We start from the raw sequence: 21,223 nt of genomic DNA, 5'->3' as shown, positions 1-21,223 counted from the left end.
TCTTAGATTTAAAAGTATTATGTTAAACCTTTTCAAAGGAATTAAGTAGAAGATGTATTTATCCTGTTTTTAAATATTAAACACGGGGCTGGGGATTTAGCTCAGTGGTAGAGCGCTTACCTAGGAAGCGCAAGGCCCTGGGTTCGGTCCCCAGCTCCGAAAAAAAAAAAAATATTAAACACTTCCCCAAGTTCTTTTTTATTGAAGATACAACTAGACCAAAGCGTGACTATGAGGTGGATGGACGAGATTACCATTTTGTGACTTCAAGAGAACAGATGGAGAAAGATATCCAGGAGCATAAATTCATTGAAGCTGGCCAGTATAACAACCATCTATACGGAACGAGTGTCCAATCTGTGCGAGCAGTAGCAGAGAAGGTAAGCACCGGAGCCCCCCCAAGGTGGAGTTTCTAATAAAGGCTGCTTTTAACTTTATTTGTATTAAAAAGTATAATACAGCTGACATAGCCTTGATAGCTTATTAACACCACTGCTTTAGTTGAGTAAATATTAGGTTTTCGGTGGCTTATAAAGGTTCATCTAATAGCAGCTTGTCAAGTCTGAGAATGGGGTGATTATGGGCATTCATAAAGCAGGGGATGGTTTTCCTAAGGCCTTGTCCTGGCTAAGGTCACCGTGTCCCTGAGGAAAAGAGAGATCCCAGGAAGATCCTTGGAACTTAAACTTTACTTCACCACTACTCAAAATGGAAGTCTTGTTCCAAATAGATTCTTATATTGGTGCAGATGTCTCTGTTATAGAGAGGTCCGTCCCGGGGGCAGCTCATCAAGACAAGTACCATAAAAGCTCATATACAGGTGCAGGAAGGGCTGCTGGGTGGTTGGTTCAGGTCCGAGCTTCTTGTGGGTAACTGTACAAAACCGTTCTGCTGATTCCTGTCCTGACTGATTTCCAAGTCACAGAACATAACAGACTATGTAATCAATCTTGGCATTAGAAAGTTTCCTATAATGGCAGAAACATAGCAGAAAGTTTCCTTATAATGGCAGGCTAGCCAGGTAACTGTTACCCAGGCCTTAACATTTTACCAAGGTCCCAATAAATACGACTTAAATATCAGACATCCCTGAATTCCCAACAGACATTTTTTTAGAAATTTGTATCATAATTATAAATTCTATGTAAGGGGTTGGGGATTTAGCTCAGTGGTAGAGTGTTTGCCTAGCAAGTGCAAGGCCCTGGGTTCGGTCTCCAGCTCCAAAAAAAAGAAAAAAAAGAAAAAAGAAAAGAAAAAAAAATTCTATGTAAAAAATTCTAGAATAGTGTTCTGGTGTCATTTCTGTCACTGTGATAAAGTGCCCTGATCAAAGCATCTTAAGACTTTAATTAGCTTATACTTGCAATGATCCTTTAATCAATGGGGATTCAGTGGCAGGAAGTCAAAGCACCTAATGACAGCATGTCCGTGGTCGAGACCTTTGCTTCCTGCTGCCTTTCTTTCCTCTCCTAGAGTTTAGGGCCCAGTCCATAAGACTGTGCCACCCACATTCAAGTCGGTGCCTCCCATCTCATTTAACAGACGATCCCTCCATAGCCAGGCCACAGCCAACCTGATTTCCCCAGGTGAGGCTCCTCCTTCAGGTGATTCCACATTTGGCAATGATGTTTAAAACCATCACAAATAGCTAGACAATTTTGTAAAATAGCAAAGTTGGGGGACTCATACTACTTAATACAACAACAACAACAACAATAGTAGTAGTAGTAGTAGTAGTAGTAGTAGTAGTAGTAGTAGTAGTAGTAGTAACATCTCAGTATAAAGAGAGTCCTACAGACCAAAGGGGCTGCACACTGAAGTCCCTGAAACAAGCCTAACTGGGTGTACACATGCAATGTCAGCCATTCAGGGGTAAAACAAAAAGATGCTTGAACCCAGGAAGTAAGGCCAGTACTTTCAACATATCAAGACTCTGTCTCAGTCAAGAAAAAGAATGTAATCCTGTAATTTAGACCCCCACACAGTCATATGGAGAAAAGAACAGATTCTGTGAAGGGATAGATAGCATTTGAACATGTGATGCCAGAACAACTAAGTACCTTCAGTTCACACTATTTACAAATCTAACCAAAGAGTAAGTCATAGGTCTAAATTCTAAAACTATAAGCTTTCTGAGAAAAAGCATGAGGAGAGGCTGGCGCACTGGAGTCAGGAGTCCTGGCTGCTCCAGGTCCTGAGTTCAGTTCCAGCACATCTGACAGCTCACATCCACCTATAACTCCAGTTTCAGGGAATCTGGGGCCTTCTTTTGGTCCCCAAGGGCAGCAAGCACACATATGATACACATACATACATGCTACACACATATATGCAGGCACTTACACATAAAATAAAATAAAAATAAGTAATTTATCAAGAAAAATGGTGACCCTAAATTAGACACAGATGTTGAATGCACAGTCCACAGAAGAAAAGGGTGATTGGAGCTCATCAAGGTAAAACTCTGCGCCCGCAAAACACTGGTCAGAAAGAAACGTGGCAGCAGCTGGTAAATTCCCGCCCTCCACTGAGACATTCACCTCTGGGAGTTTCCCAAACACACACTCCAGTGATAGGAAATTCGTTGTCATTGTGGCCTTAATCAGTGTGAGGTAGTGTCAACTATTCAATGCCAAGATACAGTGGTTGAAAATCAGAAATACCCATGAATTGTTGTTCTTTACAGTTAATAAATGACAGTGGCGTATCTATGAATTGATGTGCAACATGCAGAGGATCTGTGACTTAGTATTTAAAAGGAGGAATAAGAAAACACATTTACTCAGTTGTGTATAAACTCAGGAAGGACTAATCAGAACCAGTGAGACTAGTTACTAACAGAGGACGAGGAAGGCGGGTCAAAGAGTGTAACATTTAATTGTCAGTAAGTTAATAACTGGTTAGAAAACACAGTGCTACATAAAAATTAAGTAGTCCATGAAGGCGTGAGCAAGGCCATGGATGACAAGATGGAGGAGAAGCCTTACTTAGTGTACTGTCTGCTGCTGATCAAGGCCAAGGAATGACAGAGTTGGGAAATCTTTCTTGAAAAAATCTCGTGATAATAATTATTTCAGGGAGCTGGAGAGATGGCTCAGCAGTTAAGAGCACCGACTGCTCTTCCAGAGGACCTGAGTTCAATTCCCAGCAACCACATGGTGGCTCACAACCATCTGTAATGGGATCTGATGCCCTCTTCTGGTGTATCTGAAGACAGCTACAGTGTACCCACATACTTGAAATAAATAAATAAATCTTTAAAAAAATAATAATTATTTCAGGCAAGAACATTAAGAGATCATGAAAATTATATCTTAAAATAACACAGTTAATAAATGAGATTTTGTGAGAAACAAGACTGTTTACAGTCCAGGAAAGCATCTACCCAGAAAATAGTTAAAAAGGCACTAACAGAAGTTTGCATGTAATCATGTCACTAGAAATGGGAAAAATAAATATCACATACCTTGTTGATAAAATGCTCTAACAACAGGATACCTGTGAGAGGTGTTCCAGACATGTGTAACTTGCCCTCTGATGGGCAAGAGGCAGGCTGAGCCAAATAAGGCATACTTTATGAATGAATGACCTCTACTCTTCAAAGTTGCCAAGGTCAGGACTAGAGAGAATTGGCTCACAGGATAAAGTGCAGTGCTTTTGGTTAGAATGGGGACCTGTGTTCCATCCCCAGTACTCTGGTGTAAAAGCCAGGCAGGCTGGGTTGAGCAGGGTGGACACAGGCGAGTCCATGTACAGTGATGAGGGGTCAGTGAGCAGGCTTATCCTAAAGTAAATGGGGTTGAGTGGGGTGGGGTAGGGGACATCCTAATCCCAGTACTTTAGGATCTCTTGTGAGTTGAAGGCCATTCTGGTCTACAGAGTTCCTGGACAGCCAAGGCTACACAGAGAAAGCCTGTGTCAAAAAACAAGTAAGGTAGGGAGCAAAAACACTGGGCTTTGGCCTCTGCCCTCTGCGTTCACGTGCTCAATATGCAAACACAACACAAAAAACAGTAAAATGCCAAGACCTAGAATGACAAGGACTGAGTTGCCCAGCTCCTGGCAACTTGGACATTGTCAGTAAATCAGATATATATTCTAGATCGCAACCTCAGCCAGCAACAGCTGGCTCAGTACGGAGCATAGGATGACCAGCTAGAATTATACTGATTATCTTTGGGAAATATAGACCAAAGGAATATTATCTCTGCCGTTTAACAGAACTGATCTGTGTGTGTGAAGAGTGGGGCCAGCATGTTAGTTTTCTGTCACTGTGAAGGAAAACAGGGAACCATTTGCCTTAGCTCCTGGTTTCAGTCCATAGTGGGGAAGCAAAGAGGAGGGAGGAGGGAATAGAAATGCACAGAAATCCCTTCAGTCACTTCCAGTGAGCCTATCTACTAAATCCGTCCTTAGCCTAACACAGCTAGAGAGATAGCTCAGTCCGTCAAGGTCTGGCCACATAAACATGAATACCTGACGTTGGGTCCCTAGCACTACATAAAGCGGAGCGTGTTGATGATGTGCACCTATAATCCCAGCCCTGGGAAGCAAAGACAGGAAGCTCCCCAGGAGTGACTGACAGCTAGTCTGTCCACTAGGCAACAAGACTCAGCTGCAGTGAGACCACATCTCAAGAAGTAAGGTGAGCTCAATTAAGGAAAATACCTAATGTCGGCCCCTCGCCTACATCCATGCACACACATACACATAAAAAAATAAAATTATCAACTTTTTTTAATACTGTGAGTACATTATTTTCTTTACTTTCTTTTGTATGTTTGGAGTCTTTTGCAATATTTTTATTGTAAACATGCCTATTAAATTGAGTATCATTTTTTAAAGATTTATTCATTTATTATAAGTACACTGTAGCTGTCTTCAGACACACCAGAAAAGTCCCATTACAGATGGTTGTGAGCCACCGTGTGATGGGATTTGAACTCAGAACCTCTGGAGGAGCAGTCAGTGCTCTTAACCACTGCGCCATCTCTCCAGCCCTTTTTTTTTTTTTTTTTTTTTTTTTTTTTTTTTTTTTTTTGAGTATCATTTCTTAACATAAACTCTAGTCTTTAAATTGCAAGGTATTTTATGAGACCAGGGACCTGATTTTAAATATTCTAATAAAACTTAATTTTCATTATATGCCTTTCTAAGTATCTTGGAAATACACAGCTCTAATAAAATGTAAATGATCTTTTGTGTCAGTGGATTTGTCAAAAAGGTTATGTAAATCCAGAATTGGGTTTTCCAAATTGAAGTTTATGGTATCTCCCATCCTCCAGTCCCCCACCCCCACTATAATGAGCCTTGGAAGCATGGCATAGTGGTACTGAGGGACTAGCAAGATGGCTCCGTGCTTTAGAGTGTATACTGCTCTCACCAAGGACCTACATCAGGTAGCCCACAACTGCCTCTTTCTTATACCTCCAGCTCCAGAGAGACAGTCCATTGTTCTCTTCTGGTCTCCTTGGACACTTACAGTCATGTACTTAAATAAAAATACGTTTTTAAAGAATAGTGGTAGTGAGGCCTTACAGGTTTACTGAGTAAAAGGCAGGCCACAATCCATGTATCTTTTCACCTTCTGCTGGGTGTGCCGTTTTATGGAATGAAGTTCATTAATGCCCTTTGATTTACTTGTATATTTTAACCTATATGTATGTATACATGGGGGTTGCGAGGCTCTGTACACATGAGTATGTAAAGGTGCCAATTGGGGTTAGAAGAGGGTGTTGGATCCCCTGAAGCCATAGTTTGACCAGTAGCAGGTGGCTACCCAACATGGGGGCTATGAACTAAACGCAAATCCTCTGAAAGAAGAGTGCACACTTTTAACTGCTGAGGCATCTCGCCACCCATTTAGAAGTTGTTGGTCTATAAAAATTAGGGATATGAGACCTGTATCTTAATTCTTTTTGGCTTTGAGAATGGAAAAATCCATAATCATTGTCTTCATTTCATTTCCCTTCTGAAATTTACTGGTAAATGACAATTTTGCTTGAAGTAAAATGGATCTAAATGAAGCACTTTTCAGATTGTGACCTATGGGAAACTCCTTTGGTATAATTGAAACGATGTGGCCCACTTATTAATTGTCTTCTTTATTGTCTCTATTGTAGGGCAAGCATTGTATCCTTGATGTGTCTGGAAATGCCATCAAGAGGTTGCAGATTGCACAGCTCTATCCAATATCTATTTTTATTAAACCCAAATCCATGGAAAATATCATGTAAGTGTAAATGTCTAGAATGTCCCCTTTAAATGCAGATCAACCAGCCTTGAGTTACCTAATTGTCCTCATTCTCTCCATCTATAAAATGAAGATAGTAGTGTTTATCCTAGAGGGCATCGTATGACATTAACCACCATCAACATCATCGTTATCACTCATTGAATTGGCAGTGCATCGATATGGTAACCATTAAAAAGAAAGGAGGATGGTAGCTCCCTGGCTGACAAGACGTGAGATGGCTCCATTAAGGCATTTGCCACCAAGCCTGAACACCTGAGTTCAATAGCCTGGATCCACACAGCAAAAGAAGAGGAGCCAGAGCAAGCCGCTCCGCCCACCATACACATACATTTGCATACATGAATATAGTTTAATTTTCTTAGTAGAATTAAGTAAAAAAGAAAAGAAAAATGCAGTTACAAACAAGTAGGACAGGTCTGCTGGAGTACAATTTTCACATGACTGAGAGCAGATGTCCTCTGACCATAGCCAAATTAAACTGGAAATTAATAATAAAAGTATGACTCAAATGCTTATATATTAGGAACTGAGCGTCATACTTCTGAATAGATTAAAAAAGAAATCACAGAAAAACTGATAAATGTCTTGAACTACATATAAAAGCTGACAAACTTAGTGTCATGTCTTTGGTGAAGGAGGTTACATAACCTATAAACATGACACTAAACATACGGTTGCCAAACCCTGATCTTAGGCCTGTGGAGCTCAGGCCTGCTGAGAATCCAAGACCAGCTGCAACTACAGAGAGAGAGACACTGCCTCAGAAAAGAATAAGCAAGGAGAGAAGTAGGAAGTCAACCATAAATTCAAAGAAACCAGAAGAGAAATCAATATAATGTCAAATCAGCATAGAACAGTAGTCAACGTGAAGATGTTCTTTGAAAATATAATAAGCATTAAGAAGGACCAAGAAACAAAAGCAAGCATTTGCATGGTGACACCAGGATGAAAAAGGAAGAGCAGTGTACGTCAGAGGTCACTATGGTCTGACACAGGTGACCTAGAAGACATTCAGCCGTGGACACTGTGTGGTACTGGCTTTCAATTGAAAGCCATGATGTCATAATGTTACTAACCCGTGCATCAGGAGGGTGAAAATGGAAAAAGAGGATATCTTTGACAGGAATACAGAGCATCTGAAACAACTCAGTCTTCAAGTGTCACTTAGTGACTCTACATTGATTATTTTCTAGTAGCTTCAAAAGCTTGACACATGCAGAATTTATGATTAGCCTAGTACTCTCCTTCCTAGATACATACAACAGAAATGCTTGCTTGTATTAAGTACTTCCTTGCCAGCAAAAGTGCTATTTAAATAGCCACCACCAGACAAATACGTCAATAACATTTTCACAATGAAACATTCTGCAAGAATAATTGCAAGCAGTTCCATCTATGCACAAACACAAAAGAGTCGTATACTTAAGTAAAAGATCTCAGAAGTATGCATGCTCTACAATTCCAAGTTTGATCGTCACTTTCAAAACCCAAATGCAATCTAGCCGTGAGGATGGCACACTGAGTCCCAGAGCACTGGTGCTCTGTTAGACCTGAGTGCTAGGTGCACAGATTTGTGACAGTGTCAACTATACGTGTAAGTTTCTACACTTCCATGTTTTTAAGGTTACACCTCAAAAACTTCAACTAGAAAAGGACAAAAGGAAAGAAAGTCTTACATTATAACCACAAGCAGAGTTTATTCCTAGATTATAAGGCTGATTTAATATTTAAAAATCTATCGGGGCTGGGGATTTAGCTCAGTGGTAGAGCGCTTACCTAGGAAGCACAAGGCCCTGGGTTCGGTCCCCAGCTCCGAAAAAAAACCAAAAAAAAAAAAAAAAAATCTATCAGGAGACTAAAGGTGCAGAGTAGGGCACTTGTCCAGCATAAACGAAGAGTGTAGGAATCACACAGGCTGGACTTACATCAGAGAGAATCCCTGAATAAGGAGCACACCAGTAGCCGCCCCACCTACACAATGGCTTCACCGGCAAGATCCATCTGCTCAACCTATTTTGGAACTTTGAAGTCTTTTGACGCCTTACAGCTTCCTAGGGTTGGTTTAAAAGGTTAATTTCAGCTCTCAGCATGATGTCAGCTCCCATTTTGTTAGCCCCATAGCAAGCAGCCATGCATGCCCCTCTTCAGCGGTCTGCGCTCTGTCTCTAAGATGCTGCAAAGGACACGATGAAGACCCTTCCAGCAGTGGCCATGCCGGCTGTTGCTGTTTGTGACTTGGAAGTATAGTAAGGTGAGAAGAAGCATAGTCTCAGAGAATCCCTGAGTAAGATCTTCAGCTTATATCAAGCTGCCTCAGCACAGAAATGCTCTAAAACAATAAGTAATTAAATCCAGTCTGTAGAGTTGCTGAACCATAAGAATCCAATAAGAAGTTTTAACAAAACAAAAAGTATACAAAGAAACAGCAAAAAATGGTTCATTCAAAGGAAAACTCAAATAAATTCCCTGAGACAGACCAGATGTCAAACTCAATACACACTGTAAAACCACTTTAGTATAATTTGTTGTTTTTAAGTAAGAAATAACAGGTTTCTATATAACATTCTCATGCATTTATATCATATGTAATCAATGTTCATATTCATCTGTGTTGCCCCTCTTCCACCCTGGTAGTATCCTTTCTGTCCTTATATAATATCTATAACACCTCAAAGATATGTAAAAGAACTAAAAGGCAAGGTCAAAGTTGAGAACTCAAGTGTATCTAAACAAGTTGAAATTATTGATAAAGAGAAACTAGAGTTCTGGGGGGCTAGCAATGGCTCACCCCTAAGAGCACAGACTACTTACTCTCAGAGAGGATCCAAGTCAGGTTCCTCTTAAGTGACCCATGCCCTCTTCTGGCCTTCACACACACTGCACACATACCAACACCATAACACAAAGACACACACGTAATTAAAATTTTCCTTTTCTTTTTTTAGTTCTGGATGTAAGGGGAAAAAAAAGTTACTGAAGTAAATTCAGTAGGGAGAGTCAGAGGCAAACTTGAACATGCAGAAGACTCATCAAGAGTTACAGATAGAACAATGGAAATTATCGAATCTGAGGAACATTGGGGAAAAGTTAACAGAGCTTCAAGGAACTGGGAGATGGCATTGAGTAGGTCAACATATGTTATGAATTTAAAAATGTGAGCCGGGACAGAGATTATTTGAAGAAACTTCCCAGGTTTTGTTTAAAAGTCATGAATATCCAAGATGTTGAGTAAAGTCGAAGCATAAGAGATGGCGGTGCCCTAACTGAGCCGAGTTACGGTCAGAATGTTGAAGACAGTGCTGTACACAGCATGAGAAATGACTCCTCACATAGAAGAGATCTTCCTGTAAGATCATCAACAGAATCCATTTCTGAAACATTGGAGGTCGAAGGCAGGATTGGTACATTAAAAGCCCAGAGGAAATAAAGCCTGCAAATGCAGAACCTGTCTATGTACCCAGTGAGGACGAGGGAAGGGAGCCCACGGCATACGCTGCTGATGTGCATTTGATCACTGGAGCCCATGTGAAGGAGGAGAGAGAGAACCAACTTCACAAAGTTGTCCTCTGCCCTCCACATGAACGCTGTGGTGTTTGCCCATTTACCATGCACATACAGAATAATATTAAAAAATTAAAAAGGAAATGAAAGTGTTCTCAGATTGACAAAAGCAATTCATTGCCACTAGATCTCCCTACAAGCAGTGCTCAGGGAACCCTGAGGGTTGAGAGGGCACTACGCCATAGCCATGCAGAGTGCCATGCTTACTGCTGAAGTAGTGAGAGCTTGCCAAGTCTCATAAGTCAGAGACGAGCTCTTCCCACCAACCCATCAGCTGCAGGAGGACTGAGCTTACGTTTGGCTTGCTTCTGTCCACACATACCCAGATTATTGGGAAGTAAATGTCACATGTATCATATATTATAAAAGTAGTTGCTAAATTAAAAGCATCCCCACTGAGGATATGGCATTTTGCCAGCAATATTTTAATGCCACATCAGATTTCCTTCCTTGTTTTTAACAGGTTTATTTCCTCTAGCCAAGTTCTAAGGTTTCCTCAGGAGAGAACGTTAAGCTTTTTTTTTTTTTTTAAAGATTTATTTATTTTATGCATATGAGTACACTGTAGCTGTCTTCAGACACACCAGAAGAGGGCATCAGATTAAGTCTTTCTCTTCATTCTTCTCATCCCACTCCACTTCACTGATAAGGAAACTAGGTGATTTCATTTTCCCCAAATTATGCTTTCTGATTGGTTGTTTAATGTGTCCATTTATGGTCTACAAATTGGTATATAGATCTGTGAATCACATCTTAACATGAAGTGCACAGGGAAACTGTCGGATGGATGCATTTGTTGCTCTAAGCTAGTGTAGAGGGGCACGGTCCTGTTGTCCCTAGAGGGTCAGGCAGCAGCCTAGTGACCGCATCTGTTCCCAGTGATAGCTATGGTTTTTGCACAGGCTTGAACTGCTCCTTATTTTATGCCTTATATGTCCCCTGACATCTTTTTTCAAAGAGTATTACAGTATACTAATCTATTTCTAAATTTATTTTCATAGGGAAATGAATAAACGCCTAACAGACGAACAGGCCAGAAAAACGTTTGAGAGAGCAGTGAGACTGGAGCAGGAGTTCACTGAGCATTTCACAGGTGGGAGGACTGGCTGTGTCCACAGCTACTGGCAATAACTAGCCCTGTAGTTTGCAAAACAAACATGTAAGATCTGTGGTTCTGTCCTATGGGGAGCTCAGAGGTCAGCCTGCTGGTAATGGGGAATCTTAGTGTACCTAGGGTTGTGCGTGGGAAGGATTCCTGATCAGAGAAAAATAGGTTGATTTCACTAGTTTGTTGAAGGCGCTCGCTTTCTCTCACCCTTTATAAATTCTTACCACTCTTCCCAGGCTTACCAAGATAGAACTGCCAGATTCCGTAGGCATTCAGGGTGCACAGCAGGATGCGTGTACCTCATGAGTTGATCACTGCAGTCATAGAAGTACATCTATGGCTACAGGTCCTGCCTGCTGTGGCTCTGTGTGCTTGTGCTTATGTGTGTGTGTATTGGTGAGGTCACTTGACATCTGCTTTTGTTAATGTCATTACCATCTGTACATTAGATACCCAGAAATTTGTTCTTTTAGGGTCTTGGGTTTTCCAGCACTGGGACCTTGCACATAGTAGGCTGCACTGAGCTGTGGCCACGCACATTTCCCCCTAGAAACAGAAATATCTGTCCTCTGACCACCATCATCTTATCCCATTCCACTCCCCGCCCCCAGTCTCTGGAGACCATCACTGTGCTCCCTGCCTCGGGGTGCACTTTAGGTCCCACAGGGAAGTGAAGCCATGTCGGAATTATTTTTATGTGTCTGGTTTAATGTAGCTTAAGGTCTTGTGTATTCATTTATGTTGTCAGAAATGACCAAATTCCTTCTTATGGCTGGATAATGTTCTCAGTATAGGAATTTAGATATTTTCTTTGTTGGCAAACATTTAGGTGGTTTCCGTTGCTTTGTCTCTTGCGAGTAATGAGGTTAAACAGAAAACTGCAGGTGTTCATTGACTCTGATTCCTCTCCATTTGGATCTATACCCAGAGAGGAGATGGTCGGCTTATACCTCTCGCTGTGCTTTCTGTAGACTGGGAATGAGCAAGAGTTGTTTAGATGACAGTGGGTAGGACTGGGAATCCCTAGATGAGAGGAATGACCTACAGAGGGTGACAAGCACACAGAGGGCTGGAGGGACTGAGTGACCAACAGCCTCGTTCTGTCAACAGCTAGCCTGCTGCTGTAATATCAGCTTAGGCACAACTAGAAAAGATAGGCTCTGACTGTGCCAAAGTGGCCCTGAACTCCTGGACTCAAGTGACCCTCTACATTTGCTCCCTGAGTAGCTGGGACCATATATGCACACTGTGCCTGACCTCATTGAAAATAATGACCACGTGAGCTCCAGGAAGTGCTCTGATACATGAGCCATGTGCTGAATGGGGGGGGGGCAGCTATCTTTTTATTTCACACTTAGAGAGAAACCATAAGAATATTAACGGAACAACAAAATGGCACAGGTCTTTAATCCCAGCACTCAGGAGGCAGAGGTAGACAGATCTCTGAATTCAAGGCCAGCCTAGTCTACAGAGTGAGTTTCTGACAGCCAGGACTACACAGAGAAACCTTGTGTGGGGCAGGGGGACATGGCTTTTACCCAAATTTCCCAAATGTTAACATTTGATCTCTAAAACATCTGAGAGTAGGTTACAAATAGATACCTTTTACTTCTAAATATTTCAGGATTTTAGCAATTCCTTTAAAGAGGAGATTTGAGTGTTTGCTAATTAAACTCAGGAAATTTAACATGGGTAATCTCACCCTTTCATACAGACTTTTCCAGGAGTGGCAGTTGTTAAAGTAAGATGGAAAAAAAAAAATATTCACAGGATCCAATCCAGGAATACATGTTGCACTGGACTGCCTCATCATTGGTCAAGCCCGTTCTTATCTACTAGTCAGTCGCTGGCAACCTTGACCTTAGGATGGGGGGCGGGGGGAGGGGTGTTCTCTGTGTGGCTGTGGCCATCCTAGAACTCTGTAGACCAGGCTGACCTCAAACTCACAGAAGAGTTCCACCTGCTTCTGCCTCCCAAGCACTGGGATTAAAGGTATGTGCCACCAAGCCAAGTTACGTCTCCTTGACATTCTTTAAGCAAGAAGGCCAGTTCTCTTGTGGACTCTCCTTAGATTTGGGTTAGTTTAAGGCAGGCATGTCAGAGAAGTACCATTGCATTCTCTGTGCCATGCAGTGTATATGACACCAGACTGGACCATTCATGTAGTGGTGTTGCTTGTAATGGCTAAGGTATCTTGGACTTGACCTCTGATCTTCCAACCCAGGAAGAAGCACAGTGTGGTAGTCAACAGTGTGTCTTTCCCACTGCAGCTGCTCTTCCCCAGAATAATTCAGTTTGCCACTGCGGCCTACCCTGTTAGCACTGTGACCCAGTCACCGAAACTGGCATTGGCCAAATGTCTGTCTTCGCAGATATTAAAGGATAGCTATATGTAGTTCAAAATGTGAGCTTTCACAGTGAACATTACTCGTAAACATTATAAAACTTAAAACGATTACCCAGACATTCTTAGCTACATAGAAGCTCTTTTTTTTATGTCCATAAATGTTCCTCCTGACGGTATCCATAACCTCACTCACCAACTTGGAAATTTTACTTAACATCTCCATTTGTCATTTACCCCAGATTCTCACCCTGCTCGCACTTGCTGCTTGTCTTCATTCTAGGATGTAGACCTTGTCAGCCTCGGGTTTACACATCTGCCTGGCTCCTGGGTGCTGGGCTGAGTTGCTCTAAGCACCTGCCCGGCTCCATACTGAGTTCTTTTTAGTTGTATTAACTAACCCTTTGAGCCTTACAGATCTAGAGATCCAGTCATCCAAATAGTTAGTTACCATTTTGTTGTTGTTGTTAGTGTGTTTTTTGAAAAAGGATCAATCTGTGTAGCCCAGGCTGACCTAGACTTTATAATCTTCCTGCATCTGCCTTCCAAATTGTAAAATGTGAAGTATGCATCACGACACATGCTATGGTTTTATTTACACATTATTTCAGGCAGGAAATAAACTTTGTAATGTTGTTTGAATAGTTTCCAATACTGAGATACAGATGGCGTGTCTTACTTGAGGTCAGTAGCTATAGACAGTACACTGCCTTCACCCACCTCACGGGAAATGTTGATGGAGAAGGAGGACGACTAATGGGCGCTTCTGACTTTCTGTCATTGCAGCTATTGTCCAGGGAGACACGCTGGAGGACATTTACAATCAAGTGAAGCAGATCATAGAAGAGCAGTCTGGTCCTTACATCTGGGTCCCAGCAAAAGAAAAATTATGAAGACAGATGTTGCTCTTTCTTTTTTCCATGGTCTCATCTCTCTGCCCTGCTCTGGAGTCTGTCTTCAGCGTTCCTTCCACACTGACGCAGACCCCTCCTCACGGTCGGCGGTTGTGCCGTCTCTGACATCTGTGTCCCTTCGTGTTGCGTCATCTGTACTACTCTGTGTTACTATTGGTTTCTGGCCACTTTTCAGAACTGAAGATGAATGGATGAATGGCCTGACCAGCTATCTAGGGTTTGGGGAGATGCAAAATTGTAAAATTCCTTAATGTTTAAGGGAAAGTTAACTTCTAAGAGATTTTCAGAAAAGCTTTGTATACATTCTTTTCCAATCTCAGTACCAACGAAAGAGAAGTGGTTTTAATCAGTGATTCAGTGGACCTTGAGCAACTGTGCACGCTTAACTCTAATAGCATGGTTTGGCCAGTGTATTAGCTCTCAAGTTCTTTCCTCAATTGACTTCTGCTCTTAAAGTAATTATTTCATTAAAAACATAAGAAAAATAGGGATTTATTTCAGAATTAATGTCTGAGTTAACTCATAATTTCAGGAGGGCTGTTCGTTACTCAGGACAGGCCTTTATCATGTGTGCCCTCCCCTGGGACACTTGCCAGGAATAACCATAGAATGTTTTCAGTCGGCCTCTGCACTCTGTGGAGAGTGACTCAGCGAGTTGTCCGTACACTTTGTGGTCACAGCTCTGTCAAGGCGCAGAGAGCCCACCTCACACACAGATCTGTAGACGGAAGGCGTTTTGGTGGGTGTGTAGCAGTCATGGCAGCAGAAAGGAGCCCAATTCATAGCCTAAAATGTTGATGTATGCTGAGGGGTCAGATTTTAATGACTATTTTACCCACAATAACTGCCTATTTTGTTATAATAAAATATATATAAATATATATATAAAACTTTCTTTAACTAAACTGTAACTATGGGAATTATTTTCTTTACATAGTTGCACACACAAACATATATATATTTAAAATATATTTTTCTTTTGCCACCTACTTCTAACTTTTTGTTTGGTTTTTAAATTAAATATTAATTGATGAGACTTACCGTCCTTAATCATGTGAACTGAAGCAAGTGTATGGTGGCGATGAGGAGGAGCCTCTAGGGAGATTGGATTGCGAGTCGACGCCAGGCCTGTTCTCCTCTTTCCTACAGAATTCCAGAGGTTCCTAGGTTTTCTGTCAGTGCTGTGTTCTTGTTGTGGAGTTTGATTTGGGTCCTCTGCCTTTCCTCCGAGTTCTCCTCATTTTATTACTAGACAGACAAACTCCATTTTTGAGATTCCCCAAACACTTCATCTTGCATAGCTGCACTGAACTAGAATGCCTCAGAAGTCAGTCCTCTACTCCATTATTAATATCATTTGGCTTCCCATTGCTCTTTGGAATTGTTATTCAATATGTGATTTTGGCAACTCCTTAAAATTTCTTAAATGAGTACTGGTTTGTAAAGAATTATCCATTCCATTTATGAGAAAGAGGAGAACAGTTAATAAACTTTATTGTAAAATCCATATATTAATGTGTCTGAATTTTGGAGATTTTTTTAAATAAGCTGGCATTTTTTGGGATGGTTCACCACATTACATGACAAGTTAGGTTTAAAGACATGGGCAGTATATGTAGCTCTTACACGAGATGCAGTAAACTGCTAAAAACAAACTCAGGGAGAAAAATGAGCCACCTACGATGTGAGGCCCAGCGAGGCCATTCTGCAGTGTGGCGGTGCTCCACACTGAACATGAGGGAATCGTGAAGATGTGTCACTCTCATACGCAAAGAAGTTGTGCTGGATTTCTTTCCAGATGTCTTTAAGAGATTTTTTAAGAAAATATATCCATAATGTTTTCTAGATTGTTGCATAAGTATTAATCATGCAGTTACTGTATTCACGTTAGGATTTTACAATTATTTTGAAGAAAGCCAAATGTCATTAGCCCCACCCTAAGGCTTAAAATGGAATTACCTGACGTGACGTGGCTGGAAAGTAGTGATGTGTGGAGTTCAGAGCGGCCTCTCTCCAAATAATGTGTTTTTCTGGTAATTCTGTGCTGCTTCATTGTTTAGCCCCTGTTCGGTACGGCACACTGGTACACATTGCAAACTGGTGTCTGTAGGAATCCCCACACCCAGAGTTAGCGATGAGAGCACGTGGCTGACAGGAACTCTGAATACACGTGGATCTCACGCTGTCACATGGTGGTGACACGAGTGTCTTCAGACACTCTGGAGACTTCACAAGTGTCTTCCTTTGCCTCGGAGTTTCATATATTCGTAAATATTCCATATTTGAATCTGTTTCATACTGTCCTTAGGTTGAGGGGCGATGATTTAAACTGTGATTGACTACCTGTCTGCTCCTTTCCTGGACTGCAGCTGCCTCAGGCTTCTGTGTAAATAGGAGACGCAGACCTCCAAGCCCTGCTCAATACTGGAATATTTAGCTCCAAGGATGGCAGTTTGGGGGATTTAATACTAAGCAAAATTTGTTTTCTGATTAGAGCCAACGACCTCCTTAGTAACGTTGTATGCCATGAAATAGAAGCCTAGAGGTCTTGTCACCCAGAGTTCTACAACTCAGCATAGCTGGGTTAGAGCCCCTTACCTGATGCCTCCTGCAATGGTTTTCTTACCATGCTGGTTCTTGTCCCATCCTCAGACGTGAATTACTGAAGTAAATGCCAAGTTTATTATACTCTGTTGAGAAAATATTCATAGCAGTCACTTTCCTGACTCAAACTAGGACTGTCCGATTGTGTGGTCCAGTGTAGGGGACACCACTTCTCCATCCAGAGCTCTCCAGTGCAGGGTGAAGGAGACCATGTGTGGGTGGCTGGGTTTGGATGGCAGCCATCACAGTATAAGCCTGCTGCTTTCTTTGCACTTCCTAAAATGGAGAAACTTTGGGATCAGTAAGCCCTGAGGTGCACTAGGTCAGAGTACACTTCGTTTCCTGAAACCTAGTATCACTCATGCTCTATGCAAGGACCTGACCAGTGGAGCCGAGATGGAGCCTAGACACCCTGCAGAGCTGTTCAAGGGCTCGGCAATGGGTCCACAGCATAGTCAGCTTCTTACACCGGACATGTGTTGGGTTCTTCACTCCTGTGTGCTCCTGCTTGGTAACCAGAGTGCCGCCTGCTGCCCGTCAGGTGTGGAGGACCTTTCTTAGATACGTTAGATTGTTTACAACTGTTACAAGTGTTGAGTCGGTCGTTTCCTCCTGTCTGAGAATACCTTTCTAGTCAGAGACGCTGTGGGTTATCCTCTAACTCAGCCTGTAATACAGAACTGGAAGAGATCTGGGTTTCATGCCTGCAGTTTCCTAACCATATTTCTAACGAATTCTCCAGAACTGTTGATGCTTGAACAAGTAAGGCCCAGACAGTAGAGTAGAATACACTGAAACTATCAAATTAGCCTTTCATACGTCAGTACTAGTCACTACCTCGTCGACTCCCTTGTGAGTTACACATCAGTTGATCACGGTTCTTCCTTTGAAAATCGTTACCTGAACGCTGTCAAAACATTGTCTGCTGAGCAGAGCTGGTCAGACAGCTTGATAATACTGAAACCCTGCAGGGCAGGTACCAGTATGGTGGAGTTTCACACTGGTTTTCCTAGTGTCTATAAACCAATAGAAGTGGTCAGCAGAGGACTGGGGAAAGACCAGAGGACGGTGAGGGCTGGAACAACATCCCTAGAACAAGTGGTTAGCTTTGGCTAAAGTGGCACTCTGCCTGGGTGCAGAGGGAGATTCCCAACATCCACCTCTGACCTCCATAGCGGCAGGAGCTTCCACACACGTTCAAACACACTTGTGCTCACAACACACACACATGAAAAAAATGTCAGTACATTGAAATAATTTCAGTGAAAAGCATGCATATGCCTTCAGAAGGCCACACCGTGGCTATCAGAAACATGGCTGTGAATGCCAATTGTTCCCTTTTCCTACTTCCTGCCTCAGTATCTGAGGAGAGGGTTCCTCCAAGATACAGGAGAATCTGTGGGTGCCCAAGTCCCAAGAAAGTGGTGCTGCATTTGCATATCGCTCAGTTTCCAAAGCACTCAGGTCACCTGGGTTACTGGAACGCCCAGCTCTGTTCCATTTCGGTACCCCACAGGGATCCAGGAGCTAATTCCCAAAGATGCCAGAAGGTGGCTGTGGTCAAAGTAACAAACAAACAACAAGGCATCCCACTAGGAAAACCATTCCCGAGAGACTGGTCTGTTTTGTTGGTTTTTTTTTTTTGTTTTGTTTTTTTTTTTTCAGTAAATTTGTTTTTGCAAACTTGTTGGAGTTCCAAAACTCCAATGGTTAAACCTTGTTTCCCATACATATTAGTTGCCTGATTTCTTTGGGTAGTAACCCTGTGGGTTTTAAATATTCTACTACATGATTTATAGCATTAGGACTCAACTGCCATGTATTTAAGGACCCTTTCATCAGCTGGCTCCCTGGCGAACAGTACAGTTTGCAGACACAGTCCTCAGCCACCTCTGTTTTGGTTTTTCAGTTTGGCTCTGGACTGACCCTTGGGAATCTTAGTATTTATCCAACACAGACATTTGCACTTACACTTAACCTCTGCCTCAAACAGTAAGTGGTCAGTAATAGGTTTTGTTTGAACAGTTTGTACTGTAAATTTTTTCTAAAGAACTATATGGAATATGAACAAAAACTCATAAATTATTACCTTGTGCAGGTAATGTAAATACGTGGAAGTCAGTTCCCAGACAATTGCCATGTGAAAGTTGCTAATGAGTGCACGGTGGAACTTTCTCTAGGGAAGATGAGTGATCTAATCTCTGAGCCGCTCTCTGGGCTGGCTGAAATTGGGCTGAATGGAGCAGCTACAGCAGTGTGCCTGATCGCTCCATATGCCCCACAGTGGGAGTCTCTACAAAAAGATTTTCTAAACCTTGTGAGTCGTTTAATTAAAAATATCTACTTCCCTAGTGGTATTTAAGACTGGAAGAGACAGTTTTCTGAGGATAGCTCCATTTCTCTGAACATTCATGCTTGGTTTGGGTCGGCTTTACCTGACACTAATTCAGCTTTTCTCTCCCTGGGACTAACCATGGCCCCATCCACAGATGCTCTTCCAGGGACCTCAACTTCAAACAGGTGCTTTCGACGTGTCCCAACTTTTCAGTCACCAAATGCTACTAACTATTCCCAAGCATCCTACGTTTCTTGCTGGCATCACTGTGATCCAGGCCCATACCCATCTTGGCTCCCAGGCAATGATTGCAACAGACCTTTAAACCACCAAGGGGGTCACAGTTTGTCCCTGGCTGATCCAGCTGCCACCAGATGAGGAAGGAGGGCAGGGAGGGTCAGAGCAAATCTACAGCTGGATGGGGCTTTGTAGGTGGACGGATCTTTCTCCGCCAACTGTCACTCTAACACATCCTTTGATATTTTAGCATAGGTAGCAGTAGGGACCAAGAGGGCATAGCACTCTGACATTCTGCGCTCAGCCTAGACCAGCAGAACAATAACAGACTTGGGCAGGTCGAATGGTGCCCTGCTGATTGAAGCGTTGGAGGTCGAGTCCAGTAAAACAGGACTGAGAGCTGTTGTGATGGTAACAGGGCTACTCATTCGTCACTTCCCAGCTCTGTAAATTCCCATTCCCAGAACCTCGGGGACCATGCTTCTGTGAGATTGCCTAGCCAAAATCTAGGCTACCTGGTCTTGAACCATGAGCAGAAGTGTGGGGGATGGTGCCATCCAGGGAACAAAACTGTGTGAAGAGAGAAGAGTGAACACTCAGTGCAAATCGACTTCACCAACCTGACTCAGACTTCAGGGCGTCTAATGCCAGGCGCCTCATTGTCAGCACATTTAAACACAGTACAACGTGGGAAAGGGTTTCCAGGCAACAAGTCCCATCCGTCCAATTCCATGTGTTCAAGATAGCTTAAGGTGTGACTACATAGAAACCGTTCTACAAAGTACATTTGAACACGAGGGTGGGTTCTATGGCTAAAAGGCCTAGAGAGCCAGACTGAAGCATAAAGGTCAGCAGGCCATAAAGTGCATGTGACATCTCCCCTAAGAATGGGTAACAGCCTAGGACATCCAGAAGAGTCTGGGATAGTCATTCTGGGGAATTCAGGTGTTCCATAGATAGCAGAACGGTCACCAGGTCATTAACAAAGTCCACTCTCAGCTTTCTGGATGGAATGCAGGTATTTGATTTTTATCTCTCCCATTAAGGAGACATCCCTGTGTGATTAACATGCCTGGGTCTCTTAGTGCTTTTCAGTGAGCACAAGGACCTCCGTGCTCTCAACTGCTGCCAAGCCTGATGACCTGAGTTTGATCCCCGGAATCCACATGGTGTAAGGGGAGAACTGACTCCCACAAGTTGTCCTCTGGCCTCCACAAACACAAAGACACAGAGAAAAGTAAATAAAATTATGAAAAATATCTAAAGGTGCACGCACGTACACACACACACACACACACACACACACACACACACACACACACACACACACGGAGGACTAGATCCCTGGTCAGGCCTTAGCCCTCACCACACTACTGCAGCTGCTCAGGAATGCCCCAGGGAGCAAGCAGCCTGGTCCCAGTCTACGCTGGTCTCATCACTTTCCCCTCAGCAGCTTGTTAACAGTTATAAAGTGTCACCACCCACACTGAGAAATTCTGTAATAGTGTTAACTGCCTATTTGACATGGTCTAGAGTCACCTAAGAGATGAGTCTCCGAGAATGTCTACAAAACCCTGGATCCATCCTCCAGTCTCCAGTCTCCAGATCCTGTGTGCATTGCGTGTGAAGGGAGGCGGCAGTGAATCAGATGACCAGCTTTCCCCAAGCTCAGACTCTGACCTTCCGACTTCTTTTCCTTCCAATTCTGAATTTGTCCCTGTCCAGCAGGGATGTGACATTGGGGTCCTCTAGCAGAGAAAAAGATGGTCTGGAAGGCAAATTGTTGAGGACGGAAAGCCAGGGAATAGCTAAGTCGGGTCAGCAACTCTTGTACCGGCCGGCAGGGGGCGGAGGAGGCAGGGGA

General features: G+C 42.7%; 1 protein-coding gene across 27 annotated transcripts in view; it reads left to right on the top strand.

Moving 5' to 3' along the window:
* The window catches only part of Dlg1 (discs large MAGUK scaffold protein 1), a 190,945-nt gene extending 175,253 nt beyond the window's left edge, over positions 1-15,692 (top strand). For 25 of the 27 annotated variants that reach the window (XM_063270299.1, XM_063270300.1, XM_039088017.2 and 22 more), the window contains 4 exons: positions 208-380; positions 6,123-6,232; positions 10,819-10,910; positions 14,056-15,690. In XM_063270299.1, coding sequence (XP_063126369.1) covers positions 208-380; positions 6,123-6,232; positions 10,819-10,910; positions 14,056-14,162 — 482 coding nt within the window. In that variant the 3' untranslated portion in view covers positions 14,163-15,690. Of the gene's footprint in view, positions 1-207; positions 381-6,122; positions 6,233-10,818; positions 10,911-14,055 lie in introns of all 27 variants that reach the window. The other 2 variants (NM_001393734.1, NM_012788.2) reach the window with 1 other exon arrangement.
* Positions 15,693-21,223: the final 5,531 nt, after the last annotated feature.

This window comes from Rattus norvegicus, chromosome 11 (assembly GCF_036323735.1).
Source record: "Rattus norvegicus strain BN/NHsdMcwi chromosome 11, GRCr8, whole genome shotgun sequence".
NCBI classification, from domain to species: domain Eukaryota; kingdom Metazoa; phylum Chordata; class Mammalia; order Rodentia; family Muridae; genus Rattus; species Rattus norvegicus.
The sequence above is the reverse complement of the archived record's forward strand: the minus strand, read 5'-3'. Positions and strand labels throughout refer to the sequence as shown.